This window comes from Brachionichthys hirsutus, chromosome 5, assembly GCF_040956055.1.
Source record: "Brachionichthys hirsutus isolate HB-005 chromosome 5, CSIRO-AGI_Bhir_v1, whole genome shotgun sequence".
Classification (NCBI taxonomy): domain Eukaryota; kingdom Metazoa; phylum Chordata; class Actinopteri; order Lophiiformes; family Brachionichthyidae; genus Brachionichthys; species Brachionichthys hirsutus.
Window position 1 is genome coordinate 7,621,166 of NC_090901.1, and position 19,946 is coordinate 7,641,111.

Genomic DNA, 19,946 nt, shown 5'->3' on the forward strand with positions numbered 1-19,946 from the left:
ACTGGCAATTAAATAACTGAGCAAGGTTAAATTGGTTCTAAAGTCGAACTGGAGTTAAACATGAGTTAGAAGTTGAATTATGAAAGGTGTGTGTGTGTGTGTGTGTGTGTGTGTGTGTGTGTGTGTGCAGGGCTGATCTAAATGGATTTGGGCCAGTGCCCCAGTAGGGGGTGAATGGAGCAGATTGTCTGAAAGCCTTTGACTCATCCTTTTACACACGCACACGCACACACACACACACACACCGACCCGGGTCATGACATTTGCCAAGTCTCCCCCCGCCCCCCCAGATTCTAACCAATCAATACACAATAAACGCTGTAACATACAACGCTCCATAAACATACACTGCAAGAGCTCTAAAGCCAGAACAATTCAGAGCAGCTAAACAACACACACACCTACATTCACACACACGCACACACACACACACACCTACATTCACACACACGCACACACACACACACACACGTAGGCCCTGTTTAAGATTTCACGCTCACCTCAGGTGCCTGTCGCTGCTTGACGACGGATTAACTGCAAAAACAACTTCCTGGAGCCGAGAACGAACACCTCGTCATTTGAACGTAAACACGCTGGATCAAGCAGCAGAGGAGGCGGAGTCTGACCAAACTATTGACAGGTGAGGTGATCATTAACCGGAGCGGCCGCCACGAAGGATCACCAGCTTTCACTGAGGTCACAGAACAAGCTTCACTTGGTGCACACGGCATCGATCGCAGGGGACGAATTCATTTTCAGTTTCTGAAGCCGTTTGAACCGCAGAAAATATGGATCCATAGTGCTTGGACTTTTACTAACCTTCACCGCCCGCTGTCAATTCTAAAACGACAGAGGCTTCTCCCTCATTATTGATGAGGTAGGTGTAATTATTACAATAAGGAGGGGTGCACAAGTGAAGGTCCCTCAAAGAACTGTCAATCCCAAAAGAAGATCAAGATGAGAAGATGGGAAACAAACAGAACCTGACTTCAGAATAAAAGCACTGAAAAAGTCCCTCTCCTGCAGTTTTCCACTGCATTTTGATAATTTATGCAGAATAAAATCTAGCTTAACTGGAGCTCATGAAGTGATTGTGCTGCAGGTGAAACAGTCTCTGTGTGACTCAGACTTTCACCATGAGAGAGTCGAGTAGGAGTGAATCATGATGGTTAGTCTGTTGTGGCTCTCAAGAGCACTTCCTGGATCTCTCTCTCGCTCTCGCTTTCTCTGCCTCACGGTCGTTCTGATAGGTCGTTGACCCGCCCGCCGCTCTACGGGATGACTCACCCATCGGCTTTAGACCTGTATTCTGGTGGTTGGAGCGTGTTTAACGGTTGGAGGCTGGAGAAAGAGGGGCGTCGAGGGAGATCTCTTCTCCCCTCGGGGGAGAACGAGGATCGATGGTGTTCATTTGAACACCGGGTCACATCTGAAACCTCATGATAAATGCAATGATGTCAGTGCACCCGCAAGGGGGAGGGGGGGGCGACAGGGACTTAAATCCGGTGAATGTTTGGATTTGTTCTGGTATGGTTAATTAGCCCGACCCCCCGCATGTCGGTAATAGATCGGTGTTTTCACACAGCTGTACTCCAACACCGGAGTCCTAATGACACCACAAACCTGAATATTTACTCTACACAGGTAAAACCAGTTTCCTGGTGAAGCAGCAAAAAGAAAAAAAACATTCCTGACAAACCCGTTTGGTCGCTGAGACAAAAATGCTAACCTCTTGGCTTCTTTGTCGAACCGTACAGATTAAATCAATCAGACGCTTTGGATCGAAAACTGTCTCAAACGACAACACCAACACTTTTAACAGCGGCCCAAGCATCGACTCCTGAGGGACACCAAAGACAGAAATGCTCCGAGTTGCTTTTCTTTTCCTGGTGTAACAGCCATAAAAGCCGCATGAAATCAACTCAACACGTAACTGCAACTGCACACAGATCAGAGACGGCGCAGGGATCCGTGTTCCGGTCGCGACGCCATACCTGCAGGGCGCGTTGTAGAAAGGATATCCACCGTGAGGTATGTGGTTGCAGTATCCGGACTGATTCCACATGGCGCTGCTCTTGTTCCACGTGATGAGTTTACAAGCGCCGCTGTCGCTTCTTTCTCCTTTCTATTTGTAGTGCTGTAGAATCTACCGCCGGCTGCCGGGAGCCACATTCATCAAAGTCTCTCCTCTCACCTCTGGTTGCGTCTCCATGGAGGCGGCGGGCTGGAGAGCGCAGACGACTGGGACGAGGAGGTGAGAAGATGAGTAAAAGGGGGGCCGAGTCCAAAACGAGAGAATGGATGATGTCAGGTGAGTCAGGTCTGGTGTGGTTTACACACCTGGAATCGAAGGTGGCTCCAACCGCCCGACGAGGACTCAGCAGAGACTCAGGCGAGCGCTCCAGGTGGAGTCTGACATCACAGGATCCTCTTTTAATCTCGCCTCCAGCCAGTCATTTTCTCGTCGTGTCTCAGGTGCAAACAGGTCGTTACAACAGACGTCTGAGGCTAACCGCGCCAGGCCGCGTTGAATCGGACGTAATAACCCGTCTCCACCTGAACGACGCGGCGATCCGGCTCACGGCATCGCCGAGGCACGGACCGACATCAGCGAGCGTTCCACTTTGATTTCAGAGTGCTCCATTTCTCTGGCGATCCCCGGCGCCCAGCTCTTAGAAGTGCAATGCATTCTCTCTAAAGTTCACCGGCAACAGAATCCATCTCTTCCTGACATGGAGAGATTAAAATCCACAGCCTCTGCTTCACCTTCCCTGGATCTACCCGGTCTTTGAGATAGTCAACTCCGGAATAAGCTCCTACCCCCCCACCCCCACCCCCAAATGCAGTTTTTCCCACTGGATCTCCGGTCTCGACAAAAAACGGCAGCACACGGAGCTGAATGACCGAGCGAGAGAACGAAGGAGAGCGATAGAAAATGAGGAAGAGGTAAACAGAGCAGGGCTGCATTCCTTTTCCCGCTCATCTGGCAGGACGCAGAGAGAGAGAGAGAGGGAGAGAGAGAGAGAGCAAAGTGGTGAATAAGGAGGACGAGAGCATGACGCTATTTACATGTGATTTAACAGCTGAATAGGAAGCTGGCAGAGCTGCAAGAATACTCGACATGCGAGTGTTCCGAGACACGAGCAAACCTGCGAGCTAAATGTTGCTTCGAGATAGTAGCTTCCAGATGGTGGCGCTGTGTTTCATCTCCTTGGAATTGCTTGCCATGTCTGCAAACGATTCCATTATCGATTCCCTTATCGTGCCCCCCCCTCGTGGAAGCACACACATAAACATGGGAGGTAGACAATCTGCACAAAGATGAAGACGTGCATCTGCACCTCCATGTATTTGGTTTGTTAATGATCCAACATGGGCCAAAAGCAAAACTGTTCCCTGTTCCAGCTTGAATTTAACTTGCAGCGCTTGCCATTTGAAAATATTTTGTCGTTTCTCACTTTCAAATGTTACGGGTCAACAGCAGAACATTTCCCGTTTCCTCCACACCTGCTGCAGAGACCGGGTCGTTCTGGGTCGCTGACCCGTGTCTGCGTTAAGATCTGCTTTCACTGCACATAGAAGAAGATCCAATAAAGAGGTCCGCCGGTGACAACGCTAATCCTCAGTCCATCCATGGAAGAGGTGACGAGGTTACCCTCCGTCGCGTCTCGACGCGTCCCTGAAGGAGGCGGCGGCAGACGAAATAAAAGGGAGGAGCAATGACATGAGAGGCGGGCCTTCATTGGTGCTATGATGAGCCTGTTCGGGGTTAGCATCCGTTGTAACGAGGCGTCCACCATTACAGCCAAACGAGAGCGAGCTTCACGCATCAACGAGCGGCAGGAGGACATTTAATGGCCTGCAGGAGCAACAAGAGCGTTTGGCTTTGGAGGGAAGGCGAGGGAATTCTCCACGCGCTCTTCTTTTTGTCATCACCACCCCATTGTCTGGAAATGTCACCCGGTGAGACCGTGAAGGTCAACGGTTGACCTTTAATCGCAGGGAAATGGAAGCAGCAGATCCGGACTGGAGGTGTCTTGGTTCACTGATTTAAATGTCTTCACGTGTCCCCAGATCTTTTTTTTTTTACCCCTGGGTAATTTTTTAGGGGTAAAAAAAAAAAAAGATCACCTGCTACTCTTTGACTCGCTAAAGAAACTAGTGTTTAGTAGTTCATGCAAGTTAGCCATCAATCAATAAATACAATAAACCAGCCTCAGCGTCTGCTTCTTAAAACTCGTTCAAATCTCAGTCTCTTTCAGATTTACATTAAATCACGTTTTAATTACGACAATAGTCGTAATTAAAATAGTCCCCTCAATCCCGGCATACCTGACTAAACACCTTCAAAGACTTAGTGACACCCACAGCCGAGGACTTTCAACGGAAACAAGACCGCAAGGGCTTTTTTTAAATGCTCCTCTTAGACAGGATGTTTGACTGTACTTGTACTGTAATACATGCTACTGTGTGACTGTACTTGTACTGCTCTAACATTCTATCTAATAAATATATTCATCATCACCATTTGTTCACAACACACGACATCTGTATGAAGGATTTCCATTCATGATTATGATTTACATGTGGAATCACCAGTTCGGCATTTATGTCCAGACTCTAAAGGGAAAGCACAATCTCATGACGCCCTTCAGCGTGTCCATCGAGTCCTGCTGCACCAGATCGCTCCACAAGTCCTCTTTCAAACAGACCATTTTTTACCTGTTTTTAATCTGAGGAGGTAAAATTATTTACTATAGCAGAGTTTCTATTTCGGGTTCCTGGTGCCTCCAGGGGATCGGACCAAAGTAGCCCTTCTCACTAATGCACTGCTTTTCACTGCTAACCTAATTCAGTCGAACACACGGCGCTCGGTGGCAACCAAACCGCCGGCATACCAAACAGGCCGGCCAATCAGCAGACAGACAGGCAGAGGCGCTGACAGACGTGCGACTGTACGAGCCCCCCCCCCCGGTGGCGATTTGGAACGGCGTTCATGAATGCACAAATGCTTCTATCGATGCTGCAATGCTAGAAAAAAAAAATGGGAATAAATCATCTGCTGTTGAGCTTCTGGAAACGCCGCCCTGCATCGATTGAGCACCGGGTCCACATTGATCATTTTAAATGGAACTCTATATCATATTTACACATGATTTTACATGACCACACCGGCGATCCGCTCTTCTTCTGACGGGTACACGATGTGTAAAACGCAACTATAATTATCAAGTAAAATAGTTTGATGATTTGCATGCTCCTTTTTGCACTTCCTCTCAGTTGTCCTGTAAATGAATCCCGGCGTTGGGCTGCAGCAGGAATTCGGCAGCACCCAATTAGGAATTAGAAATTAAGTCTTTCCCATTTCGATGTCGAAGTATTCGTCCACAGTGTCCCATTAGGAGAGCGTTGAGCAGCTTAATACAATCCCAAAAATCACCGCCACAAACGCTGACAGAGCGCGAATCCCAGCGTCGGGAGACTCCCGGGAAGAACGAAGCGTTTGGTGTGGAACATGAAGACATCTAGTTCAGAGCCGACGGCGATGGCCGTCCTGTGACGCTGCCGATTTACAGGGAAGGACCAGAAGGAACATTTCCTGCGATGGACCAAGACACATCCGTCTTCCTCATCTGACAGCGTCAGTATCTTTGACAGCCGCTTCATTGCGTGCCAACGGGGCCGGAGACAAACTCCTTCCTCCTCAGAGGTCGGGGCTTACAGCTTTTCAACGTGGGGCTTACCTCGCGTCTCGTGTCAGATCCCACGTAGAGAATTCGTGGTTTTCCAGGGCGGCGCCGGTCGTGGTCGTCCGGGGCCAAACAGCATGTCGTCTGACTGACACCAGCTCGTAGCCGGCGTCGGGCGCGGCGTTCCCGCCGCAGCAGGCGCCCATTGTTCCACGACTAACGAACGCTTCTCCCGGATGATGACAAATCAAAACTTGCCGGGCATTCTTGATTTACATTCCCTTTGTCCAGACTTTCCTCTCTTATGAATACAATTCCATTTCCTGTTTAAGTTTTACACTTAGAAGAACACCTTCCGGAGTGATGGAGAAGCGCAGGAGACATTGAATCTCTCCATGTCACCGATTTCCAGACCTTCTCAGTCCCTTGCTGGCCTCTCGCTCCGTCTTCCTCCGACCTCCACAGCGTTCCTCACATGATTTCTCTTTCTCCCGAGCTGCATCTGTGTTTCGGAGGCCCGGCCCGGCCCGGCCCTGGCAGCATCAACCTCCGCCTTACTCTGACACAAGCGTTTCTGTCTCCCAGGACGGACCGGACAGCTACAGCGGTCCATTAGCATCTTTTTGCCCTCGCCCGACGTCCCTCAATCACTCCTTTGTGTCTGTCCTCCTTTCCTCCTTGTTGCCACCCCACAGTTTCCACTCGACACGCTTTTCGTCTGGTCCACAAACAGCAGCCATTTAGAGAGCGGCTGGTCCTACCATGGCGGAGATGCGTGGGCTCACAAAGTGCAGCATGCTTCGGTTTGTAGGATCTCCATGAGTGTTGCACAGCCGGCATTTTGAGAACCGATTTAAAAAGTGGAAAACTGAACCAGGAAAAGACTAAAGGATGCAGGAAATACGGAAGCAGAAAAACGGTGCAACAATTGATTGAAGCGCAAAATAATAATAGTATTAAGGGTTAACTCGTGTTTCCCCAACGCATCGGTTCTCCCACACTCTCCGGGGTTTTAAGAAGCTCCTCGCTCACCAGGATTCTACAACTTGTCGCTTCCCAGCGGGCGTCACATTTCTATAGGCCGGTCCATTTCCATACGGAATCTCCGTGGGGTGATTAGAGGTCGCCGGGGGCGGTAGGACGTGTGTGTAAACTGACATTGAAGAAAAAGGACCTCAACAGTTTCATCCTTTCCCTGCTACATGCCTTCTGACTCAACACTCACAGACATGACAACGGGTTTATTGTTTGCACACAGAGAGCACTAAAACTCCTCCGGAGGATAAGGTAACTGTTGAAATGAAGGAAATAACATGCATTCCTACGCGGCTGACATGCAGACGCTGAACTGCAGGCGCTGAACTGCAGCTGGAACAGCTGTCAGGACAAACGCTACCCCGCTCACAAATTAGCATTTATTTTCCTTTCATTTCGACACACGCTGCGTGGGGAGAATGCGGAGCGACGCCGAGCTGAGGTGCAATTTGTCACAGAATCTACTTTCATAAATGTCTGCTGGTCTCCATTAGAAGGTTCCGTTTCAAACGAGGGAGTGGAACCAGTCAGCCTTTGATCCCTTCATTACCGCCGCCGAGGTGGTTCCGTTTCAGAAAAACTGCTGGATGGATCTTGATAATAAAAACCTGAAGATGGGTCTTGGTGTAATTTAGATCCCGTTACATTCTGAGAGCGATCCGGACTCCCGACACAAAGAAATCAAAAATCAGTTAACACTTATTCACTTTGACTTTTCATGGTTGGTGTATAAAGATACCAAGAGAACTTTTTGCTGCTGATCCAGATCACCATGTGGATGGTGTAGATCCAGTTAGGAGGGGAACGAGCTGCTTGGAGGAGGTCTGTGCACTCCCAGTGATTTTCTAGTTAATGATGAAAATGGGCCGCACGGGTCAAGATGGAGAAAGATGAGAAATGGGGGGAATTAAGAATGAAGGTATAACCAATATAAAAATAAACTAGATCTATATATATATATATATATATACATACAGAGAACTATCATCCTTCATACTCCTGATTTATATTCCAGTGGGATCAAATGGAATCAAAATATATGAAATTAAAATGAATGAAATAAAAAATACATCCATGATAAATACAGACTCTTCTAGAGCTGTGTCTGTTATACAGATTATAACAATGACTTCACAATGGTCTCACTCAAAGGCAACCAAAAGAACTTTGTTGTGATGTTAATCTTTTATATTATAAGGTGTTTTTTTTCCTTTAAAACTTGCACACGAATCATTTACTGGCATTTGTGAGCTCCTAATTATATTCCAACAGATTTTATAGGAAAGACTGTTTGTCTGGTGCTCCTCTGCTTTATCATGCAAATAAACAACACTCGATCGGGTCGGCCCGTGTCGTCAATGCTTCTGATCCGACGTGCTCCCACAATGAACCACGTATCAGCCTGACGGATCCGCACTTGGCCCAGATTCTCCTGGGAGCCACTGGGATATGCTGCAGCCTGGAGGCGAGGTGAAATATTCAAGACGTCCATTTTAAGACTTCAAAGATGAGATTTAACACACACGTGCACACACACACACACACACACACACACACACACACGCGTGTGTGATGCACCAGATTGACCCAAAAGAATAGTCTATAACAATGAGGAGAGAAAAAGGCTGCAAGACGTCTCCAGAAATAACAGCTCTTTGGAAGACGACCAGGGAGGTGAAATATCCTCATGTCAGGAAGTACAGAGGATTAAAGAACACACGTCCACAGCTCCACGACAATGTAGAAGCAGCGTAGGAGTAAAGCCAGAACCGGGATTTAAACCTCGCCAGAAACAAAAAGGGGAAGCGTTCCAGTTTTATGGAAGTCGGAGGGAGTCGCCGTCTCCTGCCTCCGACACGGGGCTGCAGAACAAACACGCAGACGTTATCAGCCTTATCCGAATCCCAGCAGCAAAACAAATAGGAAAACTGGGTCACGACCGAGCTGCTACCAGAACCCGTTAGATAGATGGCGTTACAACCGTCAGCCATGGAGATCAGCTTCCTTACAGTCACACCGGAACGAGCAGCAACTGTCAGAGGAATCCGGACCGGCACAGAACAGGAAGTAAAGGTTCCCCTTGATAGTTCCTGATCAACACGGAATTCCACTCAAAGCGAATTATTCCTCCAGGCGGACCCGCAACGAAGCCGATGTACAAACGTCCGAAGTGTGTCCCAATTAAGCATTCCTGAGCGCTGATGCTTAAACAGAGTTTATCATTCCCGGAAAAGAGTGCAGCTCTGAGGATGGAGCGGGGAAATCATTTACATCCGACGGCGCCGGAAGTGACTCATTTACTTCTCTCCCGATCTGCTGTCAATGAGCACGTTTGAAACAACGAACTGCAATCATTAAGGGACGACGTTCCTGAAGGGAGGCTTTCTGCGGATGTCGGAACGCCACTAAGCGTGGAAGACGCCACCGGACAGAAACTCTGTGCTTGGGCCGACATTTACAAGAAATAATCGTTAACGTTCCTGCAAACACACAATCGGGTCGCTTCCAACCGATGAACGAACAGAACAGCCATTGTGACGGAGCTCTTTCCTGCAGCCTTCGTTTGTTTGCCGGGGGGGGGGGGGGGGGGGGACCGGCGGTTCTTCAATTCCGCCTCGGCTCCACATCAAAACAAAGCCTCTTCTTCTCAGGAGGACAAAGAGCGCTGGACGGGGAACACAAACCTGCCCTATGTTCTCGGACCCTTAATGTGAGCCGGCGCTTTTATTAGCAGCGTCCCAACGACCGTCCCTCAACGGGGAACACGAACGCAGCTGCCCGGAAGCAGGACCAAATGGGAGAACGTTCCGGCCCATGCTAGCCACGCTAACACTCATTTTGAAACGAGGATAGAAACCGCCGCAGCTAGCATAGCACTGAGCCTCGCTAGGACATACTACCAGCTCGGTCGGCTTTCTGCCGGGAACGTTGCCTTAGGAGGGGAGCGAGTTTTATTAAATGTCCTCAAAGAAAGACGGATTTCTGCAGAGAGGACAAAAGGGCGGGCGGCGTCTGAACTGGAAGCCACGCCTCCTCTGCAGGTGGACACGCTAGCAGCTCGTTGGCAGGAGTCGAGGACGCGTTGAGAGAGACGTGAGCTCATCAGCCATGAACGCAGGATGTTTATCCCTCCTCGGATGTGACTGGCTCTGCTGCCCAGGTGCCCCGGGTGGGCGTGGCTACAGGGAGGAGGAGGGAGAACCACCTGGAGGCCCCTCACAGGTAAGAGTGCTTGTGTTTACACAGGTATGAGTGCGAGCGTCACGCGGGAATACTTCTAAGGTGTGTGACGGCGGCTTTAGCTCTGAGGAGGTCGCTAGCTCGCGTTCGCCTCCCACCTGTCAAAGGGTCAAAAGGAGGAACCGTCCAAACAAGTTCAGGCAAAGAAACACTGGGAGGCGACGGTGAGGTCATCAATCGGTGACTCACAGAGGTGCAGTGGAAAAGAGCAGCGTCTGCGTCTGGAACAATGTCGATGATTCACTTTTATTCTGCATTTCTCCAGTGGTTTTAGAACCAGAACCAGAACCAAACGGTAACAGTAACCAGAACCAAACACTAACAGTAACCAGAAACAAAACGGGAACAGTAACCAGAACCAAACAGCAACAGAACCATACGCTCGATACAGCAGGAAAACGCTTCCCCCGTCAAGCAAAGTCCGAAGTGTTGAGAAAGCGTCTTTTCCACAAAGAAACGCAGCGATAGATCCGACGGCTGACGGCTTGATGGCCGTTCCATGTTCAGGAGAATGAAAGGCTTCATTTAAAAGGGGAAGCTGATAATTACCGGTTTCATCTACTTTTCAACCATAAAATCAGAATTCATTTTAGACAGCAGCAAAGAGACGCAGAGTCCCAGCAGCATCGGGACCGGGATGGATTCTAATAAGCCTGAAGTCCAGCAACAGCCGGCGGCGCCCCCGCTCACTCTGTTCTTCCAACGTGAACGACCTTTGACCTTCCTGATCTGCAATGCCATTTTAACCTCTAACAGCACAACAGCTCAGCAGAAGGGAAGTCACAAAACGCTGCACAATATGAGAGCATGTTCTGAATATTAAACAGTCAAAGAAATCAATTATCCGACCAGGAGTCACAAACGTCCACCAGTTCCAGAAGGGGAAGGAAGCCGGTGATGCCGAGACAGGATCCACCAAAAAGCGGTTAAACACCGTATTCGTATTAGAGTCCCAGTGAAGACTCCGGTTTCGTCTCTGCACCATCAAACGCACCCTCCTGCTCGTCATGTGACGCCGCTCTGAAAGGACGCGGCGCCGCATTGACGTATTCCCAGCCCAGCTACAATGGAGACGGTTTGTCATTTCCTTAAAACCGCAAGGTTGAGAGCAGGAGCTTTTTATTTGGTACCATGCACATCTAATCTGTTCGTGGACACTTCAGGACAGAGGAGGTGGGGGGGGGGGGGGACCGCAGCATGACGGGGACCGGCTTCAAAAGACCAGAATGCAACGCAGAGACGAGGCGTTACTTACTTCAAACACAGTGACTCAAAGCAGAAAATGATTTCACCTTGCTGTTCAGAGCCGGAACTCTCACTGAATTTAGACGCCTTACTCGTTTGTGATGACATCATCAAGCAGCGCCTGGACAGGAGAAGTCCAACGGCAGACCTGCATCCGTTGATGATGCATCCATAGCAACCATTGTTTCCCATCATTTTAATGTCAGAGGAATAACAATCTGATGCATCAACACGCGCGATACGACATGAATGCTGACCCCTTAACTAAACCCCATCCACAGAATACACGTCCTGCACAGACGCAGCTGCTTCGGCTATCGCCCAAAGGTTGCGCCGGTCCATGAGGAGGAAGATTACAGTTAATTTTAATTGTAAGAATATCAGATTAAATACTTAAAGCATGGGCGCCGATTTTCAAACAGTTATTGAAAAAAAATGACTATTATTATTATTATTACGTGTACCTGGGTGTAATGCGCCGTTTCTACCAGACGGTGGCGGTAATGCGCCAGCGGGCGTTTGCAGCCGCTGTAAACAGCAACAAACAAGACAACTCTACACAATCACATTAAAATATTAACGCGACTCTTTTCGGCGGCGTTATCGTCACGTCATTGTTAAATAAACAATAAATAAAAAATACTGAGACAAGAAAACAACACCTTAGAAAGTTCAACCCTTTAGAGTGTTATATTATAAAGCAGACACATAAATACTAATAAATAAAAGGTAGAAATCTGCGGTGGGGTCATCAGAGGGTCAGATCAGTCCCGATCACACCCCGTTTAAATCCGAACTGCCCCCCCCCGGTGGTAATTAGTGCTGCTGCTGGAGCCACGGTAATCTGCCCGGCCCCGGTGCAGGTGCATTAGCGACACGTTCGGTTCTTACTTGATGAAGAAACTCGCCCCTGCGTCCATGAATCCTTCCTCCCATCCCCGGGGCAGGTCTGAAATACAGGGAAACACACCTGTTGGTCACACCTGAACTTTCCTCCCACCCCCGCACCTCCCCCCCCCCCGGGCCTCGAACACCGAAGTTGGCACCGACGATTAGAAAGTAAACGGGTCAAAAGCACACCCAGCTCCCACGGCTAGCTTACCTGAGCGGATCATGTGTCCGGAGTTCACCGGTTCACCGGAGCGGGGATGGAGCCAGGTAGTCGCCCGCGTCACGTCGCTGCAGCGCGGCCCGAGAGAGACGGGGAGAGAGAGAGGACACCTGTTACACCACCGGGAAGACAAACACCAGCAGACAACTCCCGTTAAACCGGGAGACGGTGCTGCGGTGTCCCGCTCACTTGATGAAGAAGACCCTCCCGTCCCTGCAGACCCCGTAGGACCAGCCTCCCGGTAAGGTGTCCCGCCCGACAGTCGCCGCCATGATCCGGACCGAAGTCCTATTTCATCGCATTCCTTCTCCGCGGAGTCTCCCGGGAGCTCGGCGAGCGACGACCGGGCCGGCGCTGCGTTCAGGAGCTCCCTCCGCGGCACGGACATCCGAGCATCGCAACAGCCAGCGCGGGGTTCTGAACCGGAAACGTTTTTTATTTGCAGTCTGAGTTGGTTTTGTAAAACAACATGTGAAATATATTACGTTTGCTGAAAATAGGACTTGGAAAATTGTTAAAAATTTTCTTATTATTATTATTATAATGATTTAATCCAAACACAAACACCTTTGACAAGTCTAGCTGTGAAATGTAATAATCTTACACATTTACTTTTTAGTCCCCCCCCCCCCCATCTGCAGTCACACACAGTTTGTTCTCAACCTCTCATCAGGAACTCTGCACTCACTGGAATTTGCTTTTTCCAGGGTGGCTCCGTATCCAGGGGGACGTGTGGCGACGTGCTTACAACAACACCCTGACACGTTTTCCTCGTCCCTATTATTCCCAAAGCCACACGGAACACTTCACCTGACTCCTTGTTAAATTCAGTCTGCAGGATTTTCCTGCGAAAGCAGCAAATTTTCAAATTGCTTGTGTGTGAATGGAAACAAGACGTTGACATTCATCACAGCATCTTCAGTCAGACCTCCCACACCCTGTTCCACACGGCGTGTAACAATAGATCACTAAACCACACTGAGGAATGTTGAACAGCCCTGAGTCTATTCTTAGTTTGCTTGACGTGTCATGATTCGATACTTTCTTCTTTTCACCAAACTCTGATTTCATCTTCCTACATTTTCTTTAGGTTTATTTTAAGGTGAGAAATCTTTATATTCCGGTCACATGTCTGATTTCTTTACTTCCTGTTTGGGATCAGGTGGTAGCTGCCTAATCGGCACACAAAGGTAACTCCCTGATGAGGTAGACAAGCTGAAGGTCAGGTAGAGGTCAGCCGAGCCATGACATCACCGGGTTGCGCATCATTAAATCCAAGATAAGAGCGCTGCAGTGGGTGTGATCAGGTGTCCGTCATTCACACCTGAGCAGAAGAGTTCAAACCTCAGGTGTGCAGCATAAGAGCCGATCGTATTTAAGGAGTGACTTAACATCAGGCAGAAAAGAACAGCGAACGCAGTGATGTCACTGTGCATCGCGGGTTGAGACTAAAAACCACTGAGCTTTTCCAGAGGTGTTTAAGTATAATCACGTTACAAGATGAGCCCGGCCACCTGTCGAAGCAGTTCTCCTGCTCTGTGTTTAATGTAAATGGTGCATGAAAGTTTTATGTAGTGAGGAAAAGTTCAGTTATTGAAATTCTCAAGGAAATAAAAAAATAAAAATACAAGGGTGATGAGAACAAACGTGCCAGGAGGAACACTGTCATCCAATTTGTCACCAGTTCACCACAAACGGAAACAGCGATTATGCCCAGGTCTTTATTTACTCAATTAAACAGCTGTCTTGCCTTGTGAGGGGATTCTGAATGCCACTAATGCCACCTGCGTCGATTTAACGATGTGACAAACCCTTCCAGCCTTTGATAAACAAAAGAGAAAGAGACAAATTTGCATAGAATCAATCGCCTTTTGCATCTGGTCACCGTCCGCTCTGACGGTAACGGACGGCGGGGACACGGAAACGACCTGCAGGCCCGGTGGAGCTTCAACTTCCCTGTGAAATGCGTCACCTTGTGGGTTCAAGTTCTTTAACCTTTGGACAAAATGCTCCAGAAAAACTCTAAAATGTCTGCATAGATTGAGACGTATAATCCTCATCTCAATCACATCAATCACTTTCACTACCTGACATTCAGATAAATTACTTGAAATGCGTGTACAAATACTGTGATGGTTACAATCAGTGTATTACTGTTGTACTTTATAGCATATGCACACATCCAAGCGTCAACGTGGAGGTTTTTTATTTACCTTTACCTTCGTGTAACTGTCATATGATAAACTCAAGATTTATTTTGGGATTTGGATTTCACTATTAAGCCTCATTGAAGATCAAAACGTTCAGGAGAACGTGCAGCTACCTCAAAATGTAGGGAATAAAAGTGAAAAGGTCACACACATTAATTAAAGTACAGGAACCAGAAGACTCAAGACAACAATGAAGTAACAATTTAAAGGTGCTTATTATATTCCAATTTAAAGGGATGTCAGTTTCGCCACACGATGGCAGCAGAGTTGTATAGGACATCCTCCCATCCTGTTCCATCCCATCCCATCCAATCTCCCATTAAGGTTAATGGGAGATTAAGAAGAGAGCATCAGGAGACGGACGAAGTGACAAGATGGACCAAAACATTTTAATTCTAAAATCAAATTATAGAACTGGAGGACTGCCCAGATTCAGGAGGAGACAGATGTTCTCTGCCCCCCCCCCCCCCCATTCCTCTGGGAGTTGCTTTGAGAGGTCGGAGGTCAGAGTGTGAGGTGTCCTCTGGACACAGCTGGAGGAGACCCTGCAGAGTCCATCAGGGGAACGGACACCGGACATCCCCGCCCCTCAATAGAACCTGTAGACCCTGAACACATCGGCATCTATCTCGGCCACGTTAATATGGTTCTGAATCTCATCTGTGTACGTCCTAAATATTGACCTTCAAATAAAACCACAGAGAGAAAGTTCAAAGAGCTGTAAATGTTTTATTCACATCCAGGATCGATAAATCGACTGACACAAAAGACAAAGTCTTTCAGGCTTAATCCTGATGTTTTCTCTGTTGACAGCGGTAAACAATAAACAGAAAGGTTCCCTTTGTTTCCCTCTGCATTTCATGCAATCTTTCTGCATTAGATACAATAGCTGCTGCCAGATTGCATCATCAGCTAATTGTGACCCAGGAGATACGGGTGGGAGAGATGGGAAACCACGTGTGTGTGTGTGTGTGTGTGTGTGTGCAGCTGAAGCCGCTGCTGCAATCACCTGCAATCCTTTCAACGCCTCACCACTCCTGTCGGTTGCCTGGCGACGGGGTCGCCTAGGCCACAGAAATGATGATACTGGTAGAGGATGCGATGGAGACAGAGATACAAAGAGGAGCATCAGACAGACGTTCCAGGCTCGGTAGCGAAGGCCCCGCATTTAGGAAATAAACATACGGCTCTTCTTGCCTCACGCAAAACGCCTTTTATGGCGGCGTTGAAAAACAAATGATGCAAGAAAGGCTCTGAAACATTTAGCAGAACACCCGCAGGCTCGCTGCACAAATCTGTTTCATCCACAAATAATGGAGCTCAAAGGTCAATAACCGGCAAACATTTACGATTGTCTTTAAACGACATTACGTTTAGTTTTTCGGTAGCTTTAGGTGGGAACTCAGATTTACAGGTTGAATGTCCTCATTCTAGACAATTCTCCCGGCGCTGTGAGAAAACCGTCGGGTTTTCTAAATGCGAGCGGTTCCGTGTGGGCCCACCGCGACTCCACGACTCCACGGGTTTAGGAAACACGACGGCAGCTTGTAGTGTGTTCCATTTCCAGTTCCGATGACCAGAAACACAAAGGAGGAGTGCAAAGGAGGAGCCACGAGTGATGAGCGAGGAGAGAGGAGCAAGGAGAGAGGAGAGAGGAGAGGAGAGGGGAGCGAGGAGAGAGGAGAGAGGAGCAAGGAGAGAGGAGAGAGGAGCGAGGAGGCCTGCTAATTGATTTCACCTTTCTGGAAACTCATTTCATCATCCTCTGTGTTTTTGACCGTCTTACGACAGCATTACAGCAGTCAGTCTGCAGCCCTGTGGGAAATGATCAACCTGCGTGTGTGTGAGTGCATGTGTGTGTGTGTGAGTGCATGTGTGTGTGCGTGTGTGTGTGTGGAGAAAGAGAAGATAAATGCATGAATGTAAATGTAAGAAAAATTAATGTAACAATTATAAAGTGGTTTTAATGGTTTGGTACGAATCACACTGAGCGGATCCCAACGGGGTCAGAGGTCACCCTGGTTTTCACCGACGTCGACACAAACCTGCTTTTTTCTGTTCTGGCAGCTGATTTTTTTAAATCTGAGGTTTTGTTTTTGTTCTCCGACATTCTTCTCTGATTTTAGACGGACCGATCTGCCCTCTAACATGGGGGGGGGGGGGGGGGGGGGGGGTAAAGATTACAGATCAGAGAACGGCGACTCAGGGTGATCAGAGTTTATTGATCTCACCAAGCACCCAATGGCAAACCTGCTACAGATCACTTGGCGACCTGCTTTTACCAGGAGGAACCGGGTCACAGAACCAATCCCGTCGTCCATCTGGATCCAGCCAATCAGAAAACACATTTCAACAGTCAAGAATCAGATTCATTAACTGCAGCACAGAAATGTGAATCTCCCCGGCCCGGTTCCCGATTAGCTTCTAGATACACCACTGTTCTTTGTTCACACACGTAAAAACACAATAAATTAGTAACCAAACAGATCCAAAATAGAAATGTCGACCCCATAGGCCAAAAATAAGTTACATTACATTACAGGGTCATCGGCGAGTAAGGCATACAGAAACAACGTGAACAACGGGTCCGCGGTAAACCCTACGAGGTACAAGGTTGTTCAACTCGACAACATCAAGATGGCCGAACATCACATTTCTAATTGGCCTAAATCAAAATCCCTGTTGCATTGCAACCAATCACGAGTTCTCATCCAAAAAGGAAGTTCAACATTCGGCGCTCGGGACGTTCTTCCGTTCCAAGGCGCCGCCCGGATACGTTTGCACGCTCTGCCGGTGCAGCGGCGTGAAGCAGTAGCCGATGGCTTGCTCCGCCTCCCGGATCCGCCGGCCGAAGCGGTCCCGGTCCCGCGCCATCTCTTCCCAGGGTCCTTTGCGACACGCCTGCCGAGCAAACGCCCAGGCCCGCATGACGTGGACTTGGACAAGAGGAGAAAACCGCACCTGTGCAGAAGACAGAAAGACAAAGCATCAGGCCTGTTGCGTTCAGTACGACGGCGATCGTGATTGGACGACACAGTGGAGGCGTGGCTTCCCACCACAGACGCAGAATGAGACGGGCTTCGGTGATTCGCTTCTGATGTAAGGAGCAGAAATGAATGTCAGTCAGCTCTCTGACTAACAGCAATCACATGCCGGGCTTAGTCATGGCAACCAGCATCGTTACTAAGCAACAGCAAACAACTCCTCTACACACCGTACGAGCCGCTGTGCGTTTGATGAGGACCCATTTATTTATCAGAGATGAGTTGTATTAGATCATCACCTTTTTGGGGGGGGCGCCGGCCCGGCCGTCCCGGCCGTCCCGCTGTGGGAGACACCCGAGTGTCCGTCCAGGCCTCGTCCAGGGCACCCGCGCTTTGTCTGGGTGGGGGTGGCGCTTTACGTGTCTCTCCTGCAGGGGGGGTTTGGGTTTGGTGACTCGTGGCGTTTGAGGTGTTTTCGCCTCCCGTTTGAGGTTTTGGCGCCGCGCGGTCTGGAGGCACGCCTGGAAGTTCAGGGGGTGGTACGGGTCGTCCGCGGGGCGGAGGGACTTCCAGAGCCGCTCCTCTTCTCTCTCATCGTCCCCCGCAGATGAAGGGCGGGGGCCGCTTTCCTCCTCGGCGACAGGAAGCGAGGCCTGCCGTTTGCAGGCGTTCGCCGCAGCGCTTTTACCCGACGCGCCGCCGACTCGGCTCGCGGTGAAACACATCGGGTTGTACGGGTCCGGACTGGCGAACAGCTCCAGGAGCCTCTCGTTCTCCTCGCCGAGGTCGTGGGCCGAGCCGTCGGAACCCGCCCAGCTGCTCCAGCTGCTGTCGCTGTCGCAGCGACCGACCCAGACGTCGGGGCCCCGCGGCCCGGCGTCCTCGCCGACCTTTGCGACGGACACACGGTCGGCATCGCCGCCGTCCCCGGCGTCCGTTTCAGTCTTTCCCACGTTCGTGTTGGTTGAAATACAAGCGGAGAAGAAGAACGGATTGTACGGATCACTGGATCTGGACAGAGACTCCCAGAGCGCCTTGCTTTCCTCGCTGTCAAATTCCGCGGCGTTTTGGTCTTCCTCGCTACTCCAGCGAGAGCTCCTGTCCTCCTCCGGAGCGTCCGCCCGAGGAATGTCCCGCTTGGAGACGTTATCGCCACTTCTGTGACAGGCGTCGTCCGAACCAGAGCCTTCGCTGCTCGAGACAAAGATGTTCCAGTCGCCAGGGAAGCCCACCTTCCAGCTGGAGCGGCGTCCCCGAAAGACGGCGTCTTCCCTCCCCGTCCTCAGAGACACGAAATCGTCGACCAGTCCGCAGCACAGGTCGTCGGCGCGCAGACTGGACAGCAGGGCCTCCGCGGGGGACTTCCCGGCGAACGGGTCGCCGACTTCCGCGCAGAAGTTCGAGAGGGGGTTGGAACCTCCGACCATCACGCCGCCGTCGCCGTCGAACAGCGAGGAGAACAGGAAGGACTCGCTCGGGTTCGCGGCGGCGGTCATGTGCTGGACCTCGTCCGTGATCCTCACGTGGACCTCGAACCTGAACATCTGGAAAACTGGGACAATCAGGAGACAGGAAATGAGATTAGTGTCCATCGGCAGGGAGGCATTCAGCTCTACAGGGGGGGGGGGGGGGGGCAGAAACACACACGAGTGGATCAGAACCGCCGTCTCTACACGCGTCACGTGATTTCCGTCGCGGTCTGTGGGTTCTCACCGGACACGCAGGTGTAGTAGATGACGCTGAGCAGCAGCCGGAGCTGCTCCCACAGGACGGCCAGCATCTGCTTAGTCCACGGCAGGAGCGCCAATCCTCCGCGGCCGAAGCGCTCCATCGCCGCCGGCTCGGAACCCGCGTCGCGGCCGACAGCCGGAGCCATTTTGACTTCTTTCCTCTTCCTCTCTTGCGGCGGGGGGGGCGTCGAGAACAGAATCTCACGTATTCTGGTACTCCTCGTCGAAAACCAACAATTTTCGCTGATTTGTCAGTGACAGGTCCGCGTCGGTAATCTTCCGCTTCATCTTCCGGGAAGTGTGCGCCATTCTCCGCCCGGTAGTCAAACGCGCTGGTGTACTTCCGCCATGTTTCTCGGTCGCGTCGTCTTCATCGTGGTAGGAGTGAGTGCGGCAATCTTTCTCCGCCGCCCGCTGAAATAAGCACCCCTGACGTCGGGCGGCGCTGTGATTGGACAACAGCAATTTCACCCCCCCAAGCTCCCGCCTCCCAGACGTAAACAAGACATATGACGTAATGTCCGACGTGTGGAAACCACCCGTAGTTTCTAGAGCTAACGGTAAATTCCCGATTAATGGAAAATTAAATCGAATTCGGAGGGGGCTCTTTCGGTTTCACGGCCCCCACGCGTGTTTTTGTTTCGTGTTAACGGCTTTGAGTGGGTTAAATCATCCAGAAACAAACACGATCTAAAGAAAGG

The 19,946-nt window shown here is 50.0% G+C and overlaps 1 protein-coding gene and 1 long non-coding RNA gene across 2 annotated transcripts; both read right to left on the bottom strand.

Moving 5' to 3' along the window:
* Positions 1 to 11,719: 11,719 nt before the first annotated feature.
* On the bottom strand, positions 11,720 to 12,385 carry LOC137894480 (uncharacterized). Its single transcript, XR_011105487.1, has 3 exons — positions 12,313 to 12,385; positions 12,102 to 12,159; positions 11,720 to 11,738 (listed from the first exon to the last, which is right to left on the bottom strand). It is a non-coding gene; the product is annotated as an uncharacterized lncRNA (long non-coding RNA).
* Positions 12,386 to 16,712: 4,327 nt separating this feature from the next.
* Positions 16,713 to 19,618, bottom strand: ppp1r15b (protein phosphatase 1, regulatory subunit 15B). The gene is made up of 3 exons (XM_068739452.1): positions 19,229 to 19,618; positions 17,815 to 19,067; positions 16,713 to 17,492 (listed from the first exon to the last, which is right to left on the bottom strand). Exons 1-3 carry the CDS (start codon positions 19,389 to 19,391, stop codon positions 17,256 to 17,258), a joined length of 1,653 nt encoding a protein of 550 aa, XP_068595553.1. The 5' UTR covers positions 19,392 to 19,618; the 3' UTR covers positions 16,713 to 17,255.
* Positions 19,619 to 19,946: the final 328 nt, after the last annotated feature.

What these genes read in the sequence shown, in the direction of transcription:
- ppp1r15b (XM_068739452.1), bottom strand. Translation starts at nt 19,391, where the DNA reads ATGGCTCCGGCTGTCGGCCGCGACGCGGGTTCCGAGCCGGCGGCGATG. An exon ending in CTACTACACCTGCGTGTCCG is followed by an intron (nt 19,068 to 19,228) that starts GTGAGAACCCAC and finishes TGATTGTCCCAG; the next exon opens with TTTTCCAGATGTTCAGGTTC. An exon ending in CCGGCGCCCCCCCCAAAAAG is followed by an intron (nt 17,493 to 17,814) that starts GTGATGATCTAA and finishes TCTTCTGCACAG; the next exon opens with GTGCGGTTTTCTCCTCTTGT.